The sequence below is a fragment of the Lissotriton vulgaris genome, chromosome 3_1 (assembly GCF_964263255.1).
Source record: "Lissotriton vulgaris chromosome 3_1, aLisVul1.2, whole genome shotgun sequence".
NCBI lineage: Eukaryota > Metazoa > Chordata > Amphibia > Caudata > Salamandridae > Lissotriton > Lissotriton vulgaris.
Window position 1 is genome coordinate 1,059,969,091 of NC_141689.1, and position 21,173 is coordinate 1,059,990,263.

Below are 21,173 nucleotides of genomic sequence, written 5' to 3' on the forward strand. Positions count from 1 at the left end.
ATTTTTTGGTAAGCAAGGAAGTGCGACAGGGGTGTGTCCTTGCTCACACCCGTTTCTCCCTCTTTATCAATAAAGTGGTCTCCTACTACTCTGACTATCCCACGGATGCTCCTAGTCTCGCTGGCTCGAGAGTGCCTTTATTAATGTTTGCAGACAACACTTTAATATTGTCCAAAACACAATTGGGTCTGCAAAGATCCCTCGACTGATTTACAATTTTCTGTGATGACCATGAGCTTGTAGTCAACGTTGACAAGACCAAGTTTATGGTCTTGCACAGAAGTAAATCGGTCAAAGCCAGAGTAGAAATTAATAACGTGCCCCTTAAACAAACTGTCTCATTCACATATTTAGGGGTCACAATAGGCAAAGGACTAAATTGGAAGCCACAGATGGATTTACTGGTGGTAAAGCATAACCAATTAGCAGGGGCCCTCCTAAAAGAACATTGTCTATCACTCCTAAAACCAGTCGCTCTGGTTATGGCTATTTATCAAGGGAAGGCCAAAGCCTCAATAATTTACAGAGCTGAACTATGGGGATTTGAAAATGTATCACATCGAGTCCAAGCACAGAATAAGTTTCTAAGGGCACTGACTGGTCTCCCACAGTCCACCCCACTAAGGCTGTTACTGATGGATCTGGGGTGTACGTCTTTTGAAGAGGCAGCGGGCTTTAGACCTCTTGCCTATTGGCGACGACTTTGGACTACCCCTGAGTTGGCTCCATATGCACATACACTTAAGTATATCAAAGATGCTGATCAATCCAATAAAATTCCATGGTTACATAAGATTAAGGTAACTCTATCGGACCTGGGCCTTAACCATCTATGGCTGGACCCTGAAGGGAATTCTTTCCCCTCAAAAATTTAGTTTTAGGCTCTATACAGGGAGTTGCTATGGCAGAAGATGTTTTCCAAGGTGAATGAAGACTCCCTAACAGGCCTCTTTATGGAACATAAAATGGAATATAGATTGGAGGTTTATTGGGACGCCATCACCAGTTTTGGGGACAGGAAGCTTTACCACCAATTTAGAGTGGGAGCCTCCCTATAAAATCATTCAACAAAAACTAAGGGACTGGTTTAGGTTTATATTGCCATACTTTCCCTTGTGTGGAAGAGACCTTGCTGCACATCCTTTTTGTTTGCCCTGCTTATAAGGCACCTCGTAGGAAATGGCTCAAACAAGCTTGTGCACAAATGGGAACAAGATCCTCCCAAATGGCTCTGCGCATCTTAAAGTCTGACACCAGAGAAGTCATAGTTGTTGCTATGGCAAAATTCGGGAACTGGACTTGGGCCATTAGAAGAATTAGGATGCAGGGCATTATGTAACCATATATGTATTTTGATACCTGTTTGCCATCTTATAATAGGTGTTTTTGAGCTTTGGTGTTGTCTCCAACTTATTCAAGTTACTAAATGCTTATAACATTGGGCCTAATTTTATCACACCCAATTGAAGTTCCATCTCACAGTATGATCTATTTTTGATTACATAAGTTCCCCTATATGTATTTAGAACTAGATATGTAAATGGATTTTAATGAGTTTTACTTGATGTTTTTATATGTTTTATTAAGACAAATTTATTTAATGGTGTTTTTAATATGTGTCTTTTAAGATTGTTTATAATCGAATAAAGACTAATTGAACTGAATGATTGAGAAGGTAATCAACAAGCAAGTCATAGCTCACCTCGAACTTCACCATCTTCTAGATAACACTCAATTAGAATTCAGAAAGAACCACAGCACTTAAACGGCACTCATCGTGGCTACTGACGACATTCAAATCATCCTCGACCAAGGAGTAACAGCGACCCTTATCCTGCTCAACCTCTCTGCAACCTTCGACACTGTCTCCCATAACACACTCATCAGAAGACTCCACAAGATTGGCATACAAGGATCTGCTCTCGAATAGATCTGTACCTTCCTCACGGACGGGATGAGTCACAGGGATTGTCCCTCACCCCAATCCTTTTTAATATTTAGATTACACTGATCGCCAACTTAATCCGATCAAAAGACATCAATGTTATCTCCTACGTCAATGACACCCAATTCATCCTCTCCCTGACGGACAAGACAAACACCACCACCATCAACTTCACCAACTGCATGATAATGGTGGCAGACAGGATGTGAACCAACTGCATGCAGCTCAACTCCAACAAGACATAAGTACTGGCCTTTGGCAATAAGACCTCCCCATTTGAATCGACCTGGTGGCAGTCGGAGCTAGGATCAACACCTACACCAACAGACCACTCAAGAAATCAAGGGCTCCTACTAGATGGCAAGCTCAACATGACAGCTCAAGTCAATGCAGTGTGTACCTCATGCTTCCACATCCTAAACATGCTACGAAAGATCTTCAGATGATTGCTTCAGAACACCAGATGGACCATCACGGAAGCACTCATTACCAACAGGCTGGACTACGTCAACACTCTCTATGCAAGAATCTCCAAATAACTCCTACGCAGACTACAGTCCATCCAGAACACTGCTGCGAGACACATACTTGACCTCCCACACTTCACCCACATCACACCACATCTCAAGAAGCTTCACTGGCTCCCTACTCACAAGTGCAGCCAATTAAAACATCTAACAAACACACACATAGACCTACACAGCACAGGACCAAAATGCCTGAACAGCCAAATATACTTTCACCACCCCACCAGACACCTATGCTCTGCCTTACTCTCAATCGCACACATACCCCACATTCGCACAACCAAAACAGGAGGTTGCTCATTCTCCTACTTCACACCCAAGACAGGGAATAACCTCCCCCAACACATCACAGCCTCCTCCTTATTTCTTGGGTTCTGAAAGAACTAGCTCATCATTTACAAGTGCAGCCAATTAAAACTTCTCACGAACACACACATAGACCTACACAGCACAGGACCAGAATGCCTGAACAGCCAAATACACTTTCACCACCCCACCAGACACCTATGCTCTGCCTTACTCTCAATCGCACACATTCCCTGGATTCGCACAACCAAAACAGGAGGCTGCTCATTCTCCTACTTCGCACCCAAGACATGGACCTCCCTCAACAAATCACAGCCTCCTCCTCATTTTTTGGGTTCTGCAAGAAGCTGAGGACCTGGCTCTTCATGTAAGCACCTTGGAGACCTCACACCTACACACCTGCCTAAGTGCCTGGATACCCTCTCAGGTGATAAGAGCACTATACAAATCAATATGACATAACATAACAATCCTAGGGCCCGATTCACAAAGGCAATGTGAGACAAAACTCAAATTTTATGACTTTTGGTATTCACAGAGGTCATTTACGAGGTTTATTTTCACGTCAGCAGTGATGCGGAAATCTCAGGCTCAAGTCGTATTCTCCGGCTCAGGCCAGAATCTCCGGCTCAGGCTGGATGTAGTGTCATTACAAAAAGGAACATTGGGAATGTGAGATAAATGTTAGAGGAGGTAATGAAAATCAGTTTAGGCAGGGGAAAGGGTGTAGCCAGACTCTTCATAACATCCCAAAAAGTTTGCTTCTTTGCATCATGGTACATGCAGTCCGCAATTTTACTGTAGTGTTACACCAAAGTCCATTTAGTGTAGCCATTTGTTGGTTTGGACAGCTTCTAATATTTGAGCCAAATTCAGCATTTTCAAATGATGCAAGGAAGCCACTGGTCTAGATCAAAGAGATCTATGGTGGGGCTGAGCATTCCTCCAATTTTAGGTCCAGCTTTAAGCAGCCTTAGCTGTCTCATCAGCCTTGTGCAATCAAAAATACACTGTACGTCCATAGACAGAGGGACTTTTAGTTAACACTCTTTATCCACAGGTCTGTATTACTTGGCTTACACCCACTACAGCATACAGTGTGGGGCAATGAATCAGCCCACTGCAGTTACTGGCTCTCTTGCACGGTAAGTGACGTCTTTCTTCCTGATCAAAAGTACACATACGCTTAAAACAAAGCACCTTTTAGTGCTGTCTTGGCCTCATGTGATCAAAAAGTACATACGTATATAGATAGATAGAAGGGCTTTTTTCAGCCCTCATTATCCATGGATTTGTTCAACTGTCATTCACATTTTGCTTCTACCCATTAAAGCGTACAGCAAGGGGCAATGAGCAAACCCACTTCAGCCCCTAGCACTGTTTCACTGCGAGTGGTAGTATTTACCTGATCACATGTGCACATCCGCCTAAAATGAACTGCAGTTTAGTGCCAGGGTCTTACTTTGCCAATGTTTTTTTCTTTAAATTTCTTATACCTTTTTATCTTTTTATTGTTGTAGTCAGCTTTGTGTCTTTGAATGATATCTCTAGCTTACATTAACTCAAAACCAACTGTAAATTTTTTACAAATCGATGAGTGTTAAATTCCTCGAAAGTGCATTGACAAAGAATGTCTATACTTGTTCTAATTACACCAATCTGCTAGAAAGCGCCCTTGGTTTTCTGCTAAAATGATATGCAATGGTAATTGTGAAATTTGCATTGTAAGCATATAGCAGCAGTGGCAGTCGACATGGCTCACGGGTGGTAGGTTGTGGGGGAGTTCACGGGGAGGGTAGCACGGGGGGGGGTAGTGGGCAATATAAAAAATAAATAAACTCTCTGCTCCTGCATTCCTCATCGAACTCGAGAAACAGGAAGCACAGCTACGCCCTACTCACCAATCACAACGCTGCAATGCAGCATTGTGATTGGTGAGCACCCAGGCTTCCCATACCAGTCACAATGCTGCAATTCAGCGATGTGATTGGTCTGAGCGTCCTGGTTCGATGCTCAGCCAGGGAATGGGAGCCTAGGTATGTTCTCCACGCAGGCTGTAATGCAGCCTGCATGGAGAACAGGGAAAGTGCACATGACTGGTTTGAGTGGCCAGATAGTGCCGGTCAAACAGTCATGTGCACTTAGGAGTGGGCAAACCACTCCTCCCCTGCCCCGAGAGCAGAGCAGCCCTACCCATCTGCCGGCCCACAAAGCAGCACAAGCATAAAATGATAATAACTCCTAGTTATTATGATTTTATGTTTCTACTTGGCAGTGCTTAAAAGCAGTAAGGCGATACTCCTCCGCCATATTCAAGGAGCCGCCACTGTACATCAGCCCCATGTAGGCTGAGGCATGTTTCCTTTTTCTTCCTTTTATTTTTGAGACATATGCCTACAATAAAAAAACAACCATGGCATATGCTTCCAAAACTCAGACCTACTGTTCCTTCCTGCTATCAAATACTTGGCCCCAAATGTTCTGGGACTGAAGTTAGTAAATTAACCGAGATCCATAATAGAGAAGTGACTGTGTCTCGCTATAGAAATGTAAAACAGATTGGTATATTTTAAGGGAGATGTTTATGTATAATTATGAATCTGGCAGTCTAAACTTTGAGGGGATATTTTGTCAATCAAGTTTTTTTCAGTTTATGTTTTCACATGGAACTTTCTATCTAAAGATGCATTAAACAACCTACAGGTGAAACAGACTGGCTTATTTTCTGACTTCTGTAATATACTGGGCTACAGCTCTGAACATTGAAGTAAAAACTATCATGTATTTTAATGGATGCTTACTGGTTTGCTTTGCGGAGAGATGCCTCTGCCCGGTTGAGTGACTCCTCACACTGACGCTTTTCCTCTTCCTGCTCATTAAGTCGCCTAGCAAGCTGACGAACTTGTTGGTCTTTTCGAATCAGCGCCTGCTCGGCCATAGCAGTAGGCTGAAAATAAGTCGAAAACACTGTTTATTAATAGCCCTGATGCTTTACTTCAACTGACAGGCTAGGTGAATGAACAAAGAAGAATACAGTTAGCCCTTTCTGTACCATGTTGATGTATACATACGACATGAAAGAGTGCCTCGAGATGGTTGGAAAAGCGTAATTTCGATTTTAATGTGAGATAATGTAGGAGTACATCATACTCACCCATTGTTTGCACCTAATTACTATGTTTATTTATTTTTATATAGCGCATTATCACCAACAGTCTCTAAGCGCTTGCTTTGGGAACCTGTCCTGGTTTTTCCCTGTGAGATAACCCCCAAGGTGAAAGCCAGGCATGGGGGGGGGGGGGGGGGGGGGGTTAGTGGAGATTAAGCAAGCTATTGCCCCCACCCTCTTCTGGGTTGGGGGTGCCACCGAGCTCTTTGTCGGGCCGGTTTTCGCAAAAACGGCCCTGTAACAAAATCGGCCCCCGGGGGCCATCAAACCTGCCCCCACCCGTGCGGTGCACCGGGCGATTGCCTGGTGCCCACTATGGCTAGTCCGGGCCTGCTTATGGGGCTTCATGCTACTTGACCCATGATTGAAGTACTTCTCCTGAGGACTTAATTGCTGAAACATATCCTTTCTTTTGAACCTGACAATCATTTTTTAGAATAGGGGATCTTTGCGAGGATAGTGTAGGTAAAATAGGGTTAATGATGTCAGTTAAGAATCAATTAATGCAATTTGACACAACTTTCTTTTTCCTGATTGTATATCTTGCAATAATTGAACTAATCGTACTTCCTCTTTTTTATCAAGCAATCTCTTTAGGAGATTTGGACCAGTTTTAACAATTCTGTATTTTTATCTGTTTATATATATATCAGCATTTATAAAGCACACAGCTACCTCCGAAGCGTGTCCCGGCGCTGGGGGCCATTGGAAAGAACATGCGAGCTACTGCCCAGAATCACATGGTGCGGGGCTGACCTGTCACCGGCACCAGGGATCGAACCGTTAACCCCGTAGTCCAGAGTCAGGGACCCAGGCCGCTGCGTCACACCTCTTCCTTATGCTAAGAGTGGTTTATGTAAGCTTACTTTTGAATCTGGAATAAACCCTACAATTCCTTTTACCAGTTGTGGACTGGATTATTGTGTGATCTAATGGGTTTCAGCTTGAAACTTAGAGACTGAAAGGTATTCCTCCTTTTGCCTCTCATGCAGTCAAAGATCCATGGGTAGTAGAAAGTTCATGGGCTCCGATTTTCAGTGGAATTAAGCTGGAGCAAGGTCCTTATGCCACACACATGATCGGACACACACGTGTGTGTGTGTCATAAGGGCCCCCATTGCTGAATGCCATTTTATTTTAATATTTTTGTCTCATGAAGAGGGGCAAACTTCTGTTGGTGCTTGGAGTGCCTGATAGGCGTTTGCTTGTGCTTAATACTTTCTGGGCACATCAAATCTCCCAAAGTGAGACAACCCGTGGTCATTTACGGACTACCTCAATGTGATGTCATGAGTGACAGCTGACACCTACTGATGGCTCTGGGAGAGAATGCGCAGCCCTTTCCAGTTCCTTCTAAGGACTGAGTTGGTGGGTGAGGCTGTGGAATATGCTCAGGACAGCTATTACTGCTTCCAGCACTTCCCTAGCCATGTAGATCAGCTCACACCCATTTGTTCTAGAAAAGTGGAGGGATGCAGGTGGGAGGCAGGATGAGCAAGAGCAGTTAAGCATCTCCCTCTTTGCCAGAGAAAGTAGCTGTGTGACTGTGCCCCAACAATGAGCCGAACATTGCTTGATTTTTCTTATGTTAAGAAAAAGTCGAAACAGCCTTTTATTCATTTGTGTGGCACAGATACATGTCTGCGCCTCATCAAGGAGCAAACAATCGTTTGGATTTTTTCTGAGGCTCATAAATATTATAAACAGCATCTGGCTCCTGGCTAGGGCACAGACATGCAAGTTTGTGCCCAAGTAGGGAGCCACAAGCCTACTGGATATTTTCTCTAGTTTAAAATAAATAGCATCTGGTACTTTGCAAGGCACAGATACATATCTGATAAAACAATCCAAACAGCATTTGGCTCCTTGCTAGGTCACAGACACACAGTTCCTTCTTTCCACCACATGATTTCACAGGAAGGAGATGTGTTTCTGTGTCCGAGTAATGAGCCAGACGCTGTTTGGGTTTTGTATTCGTCTAGTAAAAGAGACATTTCACATTTTTGTGCTATGTAACTACTTGCAATTTGTGGTGACAACAGGTGTGAAACACTTGTGAGATCCCAGAAAGCTATAGTTAGTGGAAAAATATGAATTGTTAAGAAAAAAAAAGTTGGGAATAAAACTGGAGAAAATGGGTAAGAAGGTACTTACCTATAACATTTTGCAGAGAAGGCTGATCCACAAAAATAATATACAATCACATTTGTTAGACTGCTCTGGCTATAGACATGTATAGTGTGTGTAGTTTGTTCAAAAGGTCACAATTACCAGAACCAATATTTGAGTTGTGTTTTACAATGTATTTTTGGTGTGTATCGACCATGCATCACTTATGAATACAAATTGAGGGTCAATAGAATGTATGTATTTCTGAAATATCCCCAAAAATCTGAATTTAGTGATAGGGCACTTTATGAACTACTCCACCTTAACCCACTGAAAACCATCCAAGTCTTGTACCCCTATTGTCAGAAGGCACAGGGGGGCAACGTTGGGGATCAATCCTTGGCAAAGACATTTCCTTTGCAAGGAAGAGTAGTGGCAATTAATATGTTTTTGAAAAAATGCTAACGTTTTGACAAACAAAATGTTCAGCGCCCTATCCCTGGTTGGCAATCAGGGTGACAGTATGGCACCCAGCTATATAAACCTTATTATGTGTAGCTATGAAACATAAATGTTAAAACACAACACATGTATTTGTAAAGCGCAAGTTCATCCCTTGGGGCACCTTGGTGATGAATACCTGGTGATTTTTGTTAGCTAACTCAATGGTATTCATTTTATTGACCACAAGTATGAAAGGCTGAATGAAGGCATTGGGATTTCAACCTGTGGCCATGAGGGCAAACGCATATTTTTGGAGTGGAAGCATTAGTGCAATGAGCCACCAAATGCAGCCACCTTTCCATACAGAACAGGGGTGATGTATCCAACCAAAAACAGATTCCCTGATCCAAAATTTCGTTTTTAGTTGCTTTCCAACATTCCCAAATGCACTGCACCAAGTTTATCACCCCTGGGCATCCTGGGGTTATAGAAAACCCATACATGCCTGATACCACAATGCTTAGGAGACACAGAGGAACAAAGTAGGCGGACAAGCCTCAGCAAAAATGTGTTCCTACATAAGGGAGACAGTAGGGAACTAACATGTTTTGAAAAAATGTTAACATTATGAGAAATGTCAGGTTTGGGTATCTACTGACCAGCCATCAAAGCAAAGGAGGCCTGACACCTTATCACAGGAACCGTTGCATGAATAGATGTTAAAATGTATGGTTCTGCTTTGTTTCTCTGCAGTTCAGAAGTGGCACCTGCAACCAGAACACATGTGCCCTGAATCAACTTTCAGTTTCAGTGCTTTTGAAGTTTACCAAATGCATTGCACTCCGTTTATCGCCTGTGAACACCCTGAACGGACAGAAAATCCTCACACAGGAGCCATCAGAACACAGAGATGTGTTACTTCATGAAGGAGACTAAAAAGAACTACCACACTTTAAGAAAAACTGCCAAAAAAACTAACATACATCATGTTTAGTGGGTTTCCAACATCCAGCCAGTCAAGACAAGGGCTTCTGGCTTACAGAAGTAGGGGCCAGATGTAAAAACATTAGGTACACCGATTTCTAAATTCTGATTATCTCTGAATCTCAATTAGAAAATTTGTATTCCTCATGTATGAAGTACTTTTATTATCAAATAGGACTTCCTATTAGGTCGTAAATCGACCTACCTCATGAATATTAATGAAGTAGGTCGCAATTTGCAGCCCATTAGGAATCGCAGCCATCACAGAGATGGTAGCCTGTTGAGGTCAGCAGACCATCATGTCTGTGGTTGCTTTCTAATAAATTAATGCAACCTATTTTCTGTGAAGGAAAATGAGATACGTTTAAAAAGAAGAAAAAATAAGAAACTTTGAAGTTTAATTTGTTAAGAGTAGGCAGTGGTCCGTGGGACCACTAGCTGCTCTTAAAAAATATTTTTTCAAAATTCTCAAAGGGGAAGGGGTCCAAAGGGGACCCGTTTCCATATGCAAATGGGTCACTTTCACTTTTGAAATGGTGGTAAAGTATTACTGTTTGGCGACTGGAATTCATTTGCAAAACAGTAACACATACCTTACTGATTCTGTATTTGGAAGGGACGCCCAAAACATGCCCTTCCAAATACCAAATTGCAAATGCAAATTGCAATTCGGTAAACGGCTCAATTCGAAAAAAAGCGTGGTACATCTGACCTCTAGGTTCCTAAGGTCATACAGGAATAGAAAATAGGTCTTAATTACTATTGCAAAGACATGCCTAGCGGTGCAAAGCAGAACATTGATGTTTACTTTACAGGGAAAGGTGTCCTTTGTCTAGTGCAAAAAGTAATATGAGCTCCTTTGCATCAAGAGAGAATTTGCATCATAAACGAATGCTTCCTTGAAGCAGGCTGTAACAAAGAGAAATGCTTTAATTTCTCCAAAAACTCATGCATTGCTTGTGCCGGAGATCAGAGCACATCATAATGTGTGAGATCCTTCTATGGTTGTCTAGACATGGGAATTTGTACAGGTAGGGTATGCTTCCAGTGCCAATCCTATACTAGACATAACACACTCACCTCTGCAAGGCTGTGGATCACGTAAGGCAGTCCTTAACAGTGCCAGCGGCGGCGCTTAAGCAGACCAATGTTAATAGTTAAGGCTCTGTGTTCTGTTTTTCTCTATTAGTAATGCAGTGCATCAAATTTGGTTGCTGTACTGCCCTTACATTAAAATTGACTAAATATAGCCCATAGTTCTTATACTTTTTCATATAGTCCTGAGTTTGATATGTCATCAAATGAACGGCGCCCAACGGTGATTATGCCCATATGTAGTGATTTATGCTGGTATTAAAGAAACAGCTGCCTGTGCACACTACATTCTCTAAGAAATTTCACACACATTTGGTATTTTTGCACTTCAGAAATTCACAGCAATATTTGAATCATGAGCATTTCAGGATTTATGTTTGTCCAAATGAGTAATGCAACAAAATATAGAGCAATTTAAAAAAATGTATATAGATATCTCCACATTTTCTATTATATCTTCGAAATTCAATGAGCTATTGATGCGAGGTTTGCACCAACAGATAGCCATGAATGTGCCACAAAATATAGTGTTGTATGGGGGCACAAAAAGACAAACGAGGTACAAGTACTTAAACAGCCTAATGCCGATTTTTTTTTTATTTTTAAAAAGCTCGGGCACAGTTACACGAACACCCCGGCAGTGAAAGGGTTAAAACGTTAATTTTGTATCACGCCTGCTCCCTATTACTCACGATTTAAATTGTGCATTTGCTTTACAGTTTAGTCCGTTAAATCCATTATTTTGTATTTGGATCACATTTAATGAATCCAACGCATACAGAAACAGGTGTCACATGAAAAAAATGCATTTTGTGTCCTTCTCCAGCGTGTGGGCAAGAGAAACATTAACAAACTTTTCTTTGCACCTTAATGTGCCAAAACCTGCCCAAATTGTTTACTGAGTCTTGACCTAGAAAAGCGGGCCCTTTAATCTTTGAAATGAGTTTGAGGATTCAGAGTAAAAAGAATGTTTACTTATTCCAATGGGGGGGAGAGGAAGGTAAGCAAAAGTAAAAGCTGCCGGAAGTCATGCTTAAAGCAGCATGGGCGGATTTGCTAGGGCTCTTCTTGTGATGCACTCTCTATAGTTATCAAGTAAAAGTGCGGCTAAACTGCGTGGACGCTCATATTTCCCGGCGAGCGAGTGTTAAGCGGAGAGCGCGCGCCTCGTGGCGCGAGCCATCAATGCTAAGCAGCCGGTTAGCCACTCCGCTCTTAACAAGGGCAGATGCGGTGCGCGTGCGATCGCCTGATATCAAGGAAACCGTCCAGTGGAGAATAGGATAAATCAAGTTTAATAACGCCGTTCTTAATTGTTCCCCCAATGCTCAGGTCTAATTACTCGGAGAACTCTCCAGACTGTCACTTGATATTAAGTTGTTGGAAGCTGAGCGTGCAATGGTGAGACAATCAATATACATTTGGAAGGGTGGAAGAATGAAATGCCTCGAAGCAGTGGGAACCAGCAAGCACCCAAAGCCCTCCGGCTCATGAGAAAACTCACGAGACAGCAGAGTGATTGCAAAGCAATAATCCACAGCACTGCTTTGCACCTCCAGCCCTCTAGGCAACAGCACGTGTGAGGGGAAAAAAGGTTAACATGGTCACCCTAATTACTGCCCACTTTCGCACACTTCATGTAGAAGTGAAGACGAGCCAATTAGGTAGAAAGAAAGATAAGGGGAGTTTTATTTGTATACTAATTAAACCCCAGATGAAATTAAAGGGAAAACATACAGTACTGTAATTGTGTCTGAGAAAGGTCACAGCGGGTGCAGTTATCAGAGCAATACAGCCTTGAGATATTTCACTTAATCCATTCGCCAAGGTCTTCTTTTTCTCTTTGCATTTTAATATGAGCAAAAATGGAAGAAATTGCGAATACAGATATGGCATTTATCTGGAGACATTTCTTTCAAAAAGTTCAGTTGTTATACGAATGAAAGTGTAAAACGATAACACTGTGGCAAAGTATTTTAAAAAGCCATGATTGACTACAGTTGTCAGTCAAAAATTGCGCCTTCTCTGTGCCAACCTGTAAGACATACCAGATTGTTGTTTAATAGAACGTTCTATCGTGGTTTTCTATGATGTGGTAACATTGCAGGTGGAAGTCACACTCCAGATGCAGTGTTAGAATCCGAGAGTACTTCAGAGTAACTAAAGAAATGTGGATCATGATTGTCTAGCAGTGAACACACGGTGCAGGAGTATGTATTGAATTCAAATTGCACTTATATAGTGCTTTCGAGCCCTGACAAAGCTTTGAAGCACTTTGGGGCAGATTTACAAGAAAGTGACGCATCTGTAGAGATGCGTCACTTTCCCTGCACCACCCTGAGAAACCCTTGCGCCACCATGGATGCATCGTATTTACAATACGGCACACCATGGCACAAGGTTTGACAGATGCATCAGAAATTCTGACGCCTCTGTTGACACAAAAGTCACACATTGCTGGAGTCGTGTCACAAGCACGACGCAACTCGAGCAATGCATGGGAGGCCTAGCCTCATTGTGCTGCGTCACAGTGGTGTCCTTGAAGTGGCGCAGTGAAATCTTGTAGATTTCACTGCGTCACTTCTACGAGGCTTTTATGCATTGGAACGTCCACCCTGCATACATTATACCTGACGGAGGGATAATGTGACGCAGGGCTTTACAAAGTGGCGCATCTCCCTAGGTGCTTCCCATTGCAATTGGGCCACATTTTTACCCTGCAGCTCCGTCACAAAAAGTGAAACAATGCAAGCCCAAAAATGACGTAAGTGGCTTGTAAATGTGCCTCTTTGTTCCAAGACACATGCTACTGTGGAACCCAAGGTTGGCAGAGGATCCAGTGGCTATTGGTTATTGTCTGTTATTGGTATTAGTTATGTGCTCTCAAAGAAACCATTCCATGAACTTGCTCAGTTTCTTTGTGGTAGATTCATTTAAAAGGGATTGGTCTGATGATTAGTGAAGCTGTTATGAGTTCATGCAAACGATAGGTGAGATTGACAGATACTTGTCAATAATTTGAGGGGACAATACTCTTACTAACTCAATTAACCCACTCTGGTTAGGTGAAAAATGGAAAGGGGCGACCATTCGGTCCCCCCGAACGTATGGTGGAGTACCACGATCCCCCCGGGAAGCCATCTTGGGCGGGAGGCGAGTCTCGGCTGGTATGCCCGAAGCGGCGTAGCCGGGGCGCGCCTTTTTCCCGCCCTAGAGTGGGCTGGCCTAGACACCGACGCGGCCGGCCACGCCCTCGGAGGCAGGCGGGGGCGGGTTTACGCCCGCCCTGAAGACGGATAAAAGGAGCGGAAGCCAAGAAAGCATCCTCTTGTTCCTGTGCTCTGAAGCTGCACCTCCCCGCTGCACGTGAGCTCGAGACTGAACGAAGAGCCAATTTTGAGCGTTGTAATCTTTCTTTTGTCTTACAGATATCCCGTCTGAGAAATGCCCAAGAAAGTCGGAAAGCGGGTCGGTACCGAGCAGATGCTCCGCATGCTCATGAAGGAGATAGCCGATCTGAAGAAAAAGGTGGAGGCTAAGGACGGGGCGGGAGGACCGAAACGGCCTTTGCAGGGAGCAGTCCCCGATGGAAAAAGCAAGAGGCCCAGAAGGGGAGCACTTGGGGGAGACACCCCGGTTCCCGATACCCCACGTGAGGAGCCAATCCCGGTGCCGAAAGAGGGGAATCCAATTCCTGTGGTGGTCACCCCCGTGAACAGGGAGGATATGCCCCCCGAGTTAGCAGCACAATTGGCAGCGTGGTTGGGAAAAGATAGCGAGGGCGCCACGGCTGACGACGCCCGGGCAGTAATGAGGCAACTGCGGGAATCTAGGGAGGCTGCGAAGGCAACATCTTCTGTTCCCCCACAGGTTCCGGCGGCTGGAAGTACAGCAGGCCCAAGTTCGGCGACAAGCACGGGGTCTACTTCAGGTAAGCGGCCATTGCCGATTGCGGGGGAGGGGTCTGTACCTTCTCGAAGGGAGAAGATTGCCCAGCATGTCCCACTAGAAATTAAGGAATTGATTTGGGAGGATAAGTATGTAAACATGTTTTCATTGCTTACCGACCATTACGAGATAGAGCATGTGAAGAGCCAAAAGGAGCTCATGCATCCGAGTGTTTGGCGCGCAAAAATGGCCGCCTTTAAGGTTGACGAGAACATTGGTACTTGGGGCAGAGCGTGGGGCATATTTACCTCCATCATGGGCGAGCGCAGGCCCGAGTTGCTGACCGAGTTACCCATTTATCAGTCACGTATTATGGAGTATTTTGTGGCATATGGGGGCAATCAGTGGTTCTGCTATGACAATCTTTTTAGAAAAGCTAAGGGACACAACCCATTGTTGACTTGGGATTGTTACGACTCCGTGTCATGGCAAAAAATGGAGAGTACAGGAATGTTGAAGGTACCATTGGTAGGGAGTAACGGAGGAGAATCTTCCCGCCAAAACTCTGGGACGCCCTTTCGGACGGGTGCAGGTAATGAGTACCACTCGAAACCGAGTGGCAACACAGGGAAAAGGGGGATCTGTTGGAATTTTAACAGAGGGAAATGTACGAGGCCCCAGGGGTCATGCAAATTCAGACATGAGTGTGGGGGGTGTGGGCAGCCATCCCATCCTGAGTCCTTGTGCAGAGCCAAAACGGGTGATAACGGTGGTAAGGGAGGCGCCAAACAGGTCTGATATAGTCCGAGGGGCGCCTTTACCTACCCCGATTGATACCATGGCAATGATTCCTTGGCTCAACGAATACCCGGATCATGCTTCCGCTGGGGTGTTGCGAAACGGGTTCTCATATGGTTTCCGCATCCCAGTGGGGGATTTTCAGGGTGTAGCAAACTGTAAGAATCAACTGTCGGTCTTGCAGCACGCGGCGGTGGTACAGGTAAAGATTGGGAAGGAGGTGACTCGAGGTCGTGTTGCCGGTCCATTCGATTTGCCACCGGTTGTTAACTTTGTTTGTTCCCCTCTAGGGGTGGTCCCCAAGAAGGACCCGGGTGAGTTTCGGCTGATACATAACTTGTCAGCCCCACGTGGTCTTTCCGTGAATGACGCGATAGACCCGGAAGTGTATTCAGTGCGGTATGCATCTTTCGATGAGGCCGTAGCCATGTTGAATCGCCTGGGGCCCGGGGCGCTGATGGCGAAATCAGATATCAAGTCAGCGTTCCGGTTGCTCCCGGTACACCCAGACGATCAGCGTCTTCTTGGTTTCATGTTTCAGGGTCGCTATTACATGGATAGATGTATGCCAATGGGGTGCTCGATTTCATGTGCCTATTTCGAGAAGTTCAGTTGTTTCCTGCAGTGGGTATTCACAAGGAAGACAGGTTTTCAACATGTTATGCACTATCTCGATGACTTTCTGTTTTTGGGGGCAGCCGGGGATCCTGAGTGTGGACAGGCTTTACAGGAATTTTGTGTCTTAATGAATCGATTTGGTGTGCCATTGGCGCCAGGTAAGACTGTGGGGCCCTCGACCTTGATCGAGTTTCTGGGGATCGAGCTCGACTCGGTAGAAGGTTGTTTTCGATTACCCAAGGAAAAGGTGTTGAAATTCAGGTTATCCCTTGAGACATGTATTCGTGCAACAAAAGTAAACCTGCATCAATTGCAACAGGTGGTGGGTCAGTTGAATTTTGCCCTAAGAGTGATACCAATGGCGCGCCCCTTTTCCCGCTCGATTGCAAAAGCCATGGTCGGCCTGAAGGAAGGACATCACCGCACGAGACTCTCGGCAGAGGTTCGCCAGGACATGCGCATTTGGTTGGCATTTCTGGCGGATTTCAATGGTCGAATTGTCTGGAACAAACCAGCGGTGTCCTCCGAGGAGCTGGGCCTTTGGACAGATTCGGCGGGGAGTATAGGTTTTGGTGCCATATTTGGTACACAATGGTCGGCTCAAAAATGGCCGTCATGGTGGCATGAGTACGGGTTGACGAGTAACATTGCTTTTCTCGAACTTTTTCCTATTTTGGTGGCCCTGAAAACGTGGCCCGGGGGTTTCCGTGATCACTCTGTGGTGTTCTGGTCTGATAACATGACCGTGGTTGAGTGTATCAATAGTCAGGCAGCACGATGCAGATTGATTCTGAGACTGCTCAAGGAGATTGTGTTGTTATGCATGCAACTGAATGTACTGTTTAGGGCAAGACATGTGCCGGGGGTGATGAACCAAGCGGCTGATGCGCTTTCTCGTTTTCTGTATGCAGGCCTTCTGGGGTTTTCTGCCCACAGCGGACCCGGTGGCGGCACCCTTTCCCGAAGCTCTCTGGTCTCTCGGTGCCCCGAACTACAAAACCTCGTGGGAGAGAGTTTAGCACCCAGGACGAGGAAGGCATATGAAGGGGCGTTCCGTTCCTATTGGGCCTTTTTGGGTACTGCTAGGGGAGAGTTTTGGGGTCAGGAAGAACTTGTAGTACAATTTCTGCTATCTTTACATCAGGCAGGCAAATCAGTAGCTACGGCCCAGAGGCATCGGGCCGCCATTTCCTTTATGGCAAAGGCTCATGGGATCCAGGACCCGACAGCGTCTTTCGTTGTGCAGAAAGCGCTACGTGGGTGGCAACGCCTTGAGGGTCGCAGAGTGGATGAGAGGCACCCGATAGGTCTGGATAGGTTGGCCCTGTTATCCTCTGTACTCCCTGCAACATGTTCATCCCAGTATGAAACTGTGTTATTCCGAGCCGCATTTGCGCTAGCATTCCATGGGGCTATGCGGGTAAGCGAACTAGTGGCGAAGAACAAGAGGGATACGATGGGGGGATTGTGCCGGGAGCACATTCAGGTCAGGGGGGAGACGATGACGGTCTCATTTGTTAGGTCCAAATCCGATCAAGGTGCAATCGGGGACTGTGTAATCATTCAGAGGATCCCCGGGTCTTCCATGTGCCCTGTGGTATGCATAGAGGAATATTTGGCGCAGAGGGTTGCAGCATGGGGGGGGACCTTCTTGAGACACGCTGACGCCACCCCACTGACGAGGTTTCAGTTCCAGAGGGTGCTTGCGATGTCGATTTCGGCCGCGGGCTTGAACCCCGGCGAGTTCGGGACCCATTCCTTTCGGATAGGGGCTGCTACTGAGGCTACAGCCAGGGGTCTGAGTGTGGAACAAGTAAAACGTGTGGGGCGTTGGTCCTCGAACTGTTATAAAAGGTATGTGCGGTTGCACATGTTGTGAAGCTGTAATGATATACTCACGCTTCTTGTTTCTGTTTGATTTTCAGTTACGCAAGCTTACGAAGCGGGGCGGACTGTACAGTCGACCCGACTCCTGGGGATCAGCGGTCAGAAATCACCGTCTGCGAATAAGGAGGTGTGGGTCGTGGGCCACTCATATGTGAGGCGTGCCGCGGACGTATTCAAAGCAGGTGATATGATTCACGTGGCTGGGGAATACGGGTACAGGGTGTCCTTCTACGGAAAGGGCGGGCTCTGTATTGACCAGTTTCAATTCTTTTTTGAGGGTTTGTTAGAGCGGACAAGGTCACCGCCGTCTATAATCATAGTCCATCTTGGGGGTAACGATCTGGTGGCCACTGGTAGACGACTTCTTCTTGAGGCAATGCTTTCCACAGTAAGTTGGTTGGCAAGGAGAGTTCCAGGGTGCACAATTGCATGGTCCCATATGATCCCACGGAAAGTGTGGCGGGGGGCTATTTCGGTTACTGCATTAAATCATTCAGTAAGGAAGATAAATAACAAAGTGAGTAGATTGTTTCGTTCAAATACACTGCATTCTGTTTCGCATGGTTGTATCAAAGGGGACAGTATGTATTTGGGGGACGGTGTTCATTTGTCCCGGGTGGGGAACGAGTTACTCATAGGAGACTTCATAGCATGGTTAAGGAGTTTACAGCATGACCTTTAGGTAGGAGTGTTTTGTGGGGGGTCCGGATAGCCGGTCAACTATCCGGCCTGTGGCGGTAAGGTCATGATCGGTGAGCAGTAATTCGAAGATCCCTATGAGGGGGCGTCACCCATTACGGATGGGAGCGCTCGGGGGAGGTGGCCAATTGGCCCCTCAACGGGGAGGCGGTCCTGTCTAAGGAGAGGCCGCCGGAAGGAAAGGAAAGGTGGTCAAGGCCCCTTCCTGGATAGGAGGGGCTACGGCCCCTCCTGGGGAATTTCCCGGGGCCAGGACATCTGCGACGGCAGATGGGTAAGTTGTGTGGGGTGCGGGAGGGGGTTTACGCTACCTTTTAGACACCTCACACGAGTCCTCGAACGACCGTTAAATGGCGTCGAGTTTATTGGGGCCCCCGTCAAGTACAAAGGGAAATTGGTAGATGCACTTGAGGTACGCCTCTGTGCGGTCGCTCCTCTCACAAGTGAGGGGGGTATTTCTGGTTTAGGGATCTGACACCGGTTACGACCTTGCCGTTGGCCCTTAACGTTAGGATGTACAATTTCAAGTCAAATGTTTTGTAGGATGTTAGTTCGGCTAGGAGAACCTTTGTATTAGAGATCGGTTAAGGTTAGCCGAACATCGTAATGTGGAAATGAAATTGTACATAATATGAAACTGTTATTTTAATGTTTTATTTTTGTTTCATATTTTAATAAATACGGCCGGGAAGGGTAACTCCCTTCCCGCCTTCCAAAAGTTCAAGAACTGTTTCCGGTTTCCCAATTCTTGGGGATGATTGTGTTGAGAGGGGGTGGCGGGTATCTCAGCCATATGGAAAGGGGCGACCATTCGGTCCCCCCGAACGTATGGTGGAGTACCACGATCCCCCCGGGAAGCCATCTTGGGCGGGAGGCGAGTCTCGGCTGGTATGCCCGAAGCGGCGTAGCCGGGGCGCGCCTTTTTCCCGCCCTAGAGTGGGCTGGCCTAGACACCGACGCGGCTGGCCACGCCCTCGGAGGCAGGCGGGGGCGGGTTTACGCCCGCCCTGAAGACGGATAAAAGGAGCGGAAGCCAAGAAAGCATCCTCTTGTTCCTGTGCTCTGAAGCTGCACCTCCCCGCTGCACGTGAGCTCGAGACGGAACGAAGAGCCAATTTTGACCCACCCACCAGCCCCTGAGGACAGCGATTCGTTGTGAATACAGTTGACATAGTATCTTTTTTGTTTTCTCTGTTTTCTTACAGGTTGTGATGATTGTCGTGAAATTTCTTAAGATGCAATAAAGATTGGTTATTTTCAGTATGTTTTGCAAATAAAGTAATTTGGAACAAGGATTGATCAGTATTTACGCTTGGTAATAAGTGATGTTTGCTTTGTAATCTTAGTAACTTAGGTAGAACTGTCGTATTTATTTTGGTCGGGCGGTAAGGTCATGATCGGTGAGCAGTAATTCGAAGATCCCTATGAGGGGGCGTCACCCATTACGGATGGGAGCGCTCGGGGGAGGTGGCCAATTGGCCCCTCAACGGGGAGGCGGTCCTGTCTAAGGAGAGGCCGTCGGAAGGAAAGGAAAGGTGGTCAAGGCCCCTTCCTGGATAGGAGGGGCTACGGCCCCTCCTGGGGAATTTCCCGGGGCCAGGACATCTGCGACGGCAGATGGGTAAGTTGTGTGGGGTGCGGGAGGGGGTTTACGCTACCTTTTAGACACCTCACACGAGTCCTCGAACGACCGTTAAATGGCGTCGAGTTTATTGGGGCCCCCGTCAAGTACAAAGGGAAATTGGTAGATGCACTTGAGGTACGCCTCTGTGCGGTCGCTCCTCTCACAAGTGAGGGGGGTATTTCTGGTTTAGGGATCTGACACCGGTTACGACCTTGCCGTTGGCCCTTAACGTTAGGATGTACAATTTCAAGTCAAATGTTTTGTAGGATGTTAGTTCGGCTAGGAGAACCTTTGTATTAGAGATCGGTTAAGGTTAGCCAAACATCGTAATGTGGAAATGAAATTGTACATAATATGAAACTGTTATTTTAATGTTTTATTTTTGTTTCATATTTTAATAAATACGGCCGGGAAGGGTAACTCCCTTCCCGCCTTCCAAAAGTTCAAGAACTGTTTCCGGTTTCCCAATTCTTGGGGATGATTGTGTTGAGAGGGGGTGGCGGGTATCTCAGCCATAACACCTTTGTGAGAGAATCTCGACTCATCCTCTGATAGCTAAGGCACAAGCAGCAGGTGATCCCCGGAGAAATGCATGCTAATTTCAAGCAGTGCCAACAATTTCAAAGTAAACACAACACAATCATCAAGATCATCAAAACAGATTAAGGGGAACTGGATATAAGACTTTCTGAACTTTTAAGGTAAAGAGCGTTAACAAATGTCTAGCAATATGGAAAAACAACAGTTCACTGTGGACTGGGACCTAGGTGCACATTCAGGCCAACTGCGATGGAGAGGTGGTCAATTACTCAAGAAGGTTGTCCCAGTCAACGGGTTTACCTTCAGACATACTCTCCAACTGTTGAGAAAGCTTCTTTTGGTCAGTCCTGCAGTCTCTTGCTCCTAAAGACAGGCTTCTGGGCACCAGGTCTCTCTCCAGCCAGGTCCAGTCCTCTTCCGTCAGCTGTGACCTCTTGGAGTCAGGAGTCCTTCTTTTGTGTCTCTAAAGCAAGTAAACAGGAGGCAATCACTTGACTCTTAGAGAGACATTCGTGTCCCGGAATGCCAGCTGGATTCAGT

At 45.8% G+C, this 21,173-nt stretch overlaps 1 protein-coding gene across 1 annotated transcript in view; it reads right to left on the reverse strand.

Annotated features, from left to right (window-relative positions):
• The window catches only part of LOC147727391 (coiled-coil domain-containing protein 171-like), a 1,936,181-nt gene that overhangs the window by 569,711 nt on the left and 1,345,297 nt on the right, over positions 1–21,173 (reverse strand). The window contains exon 17 of the mRNA XM_086963620.1: positions 5,580–5,725. Within this exon, the coding sequence (XP_086819746.1) occupies positions 5,580–5,725 (146 nt within the window). The remainder of the gene's footprint in view (positions 1–5,579; positions 5,726–21,173) is intronic.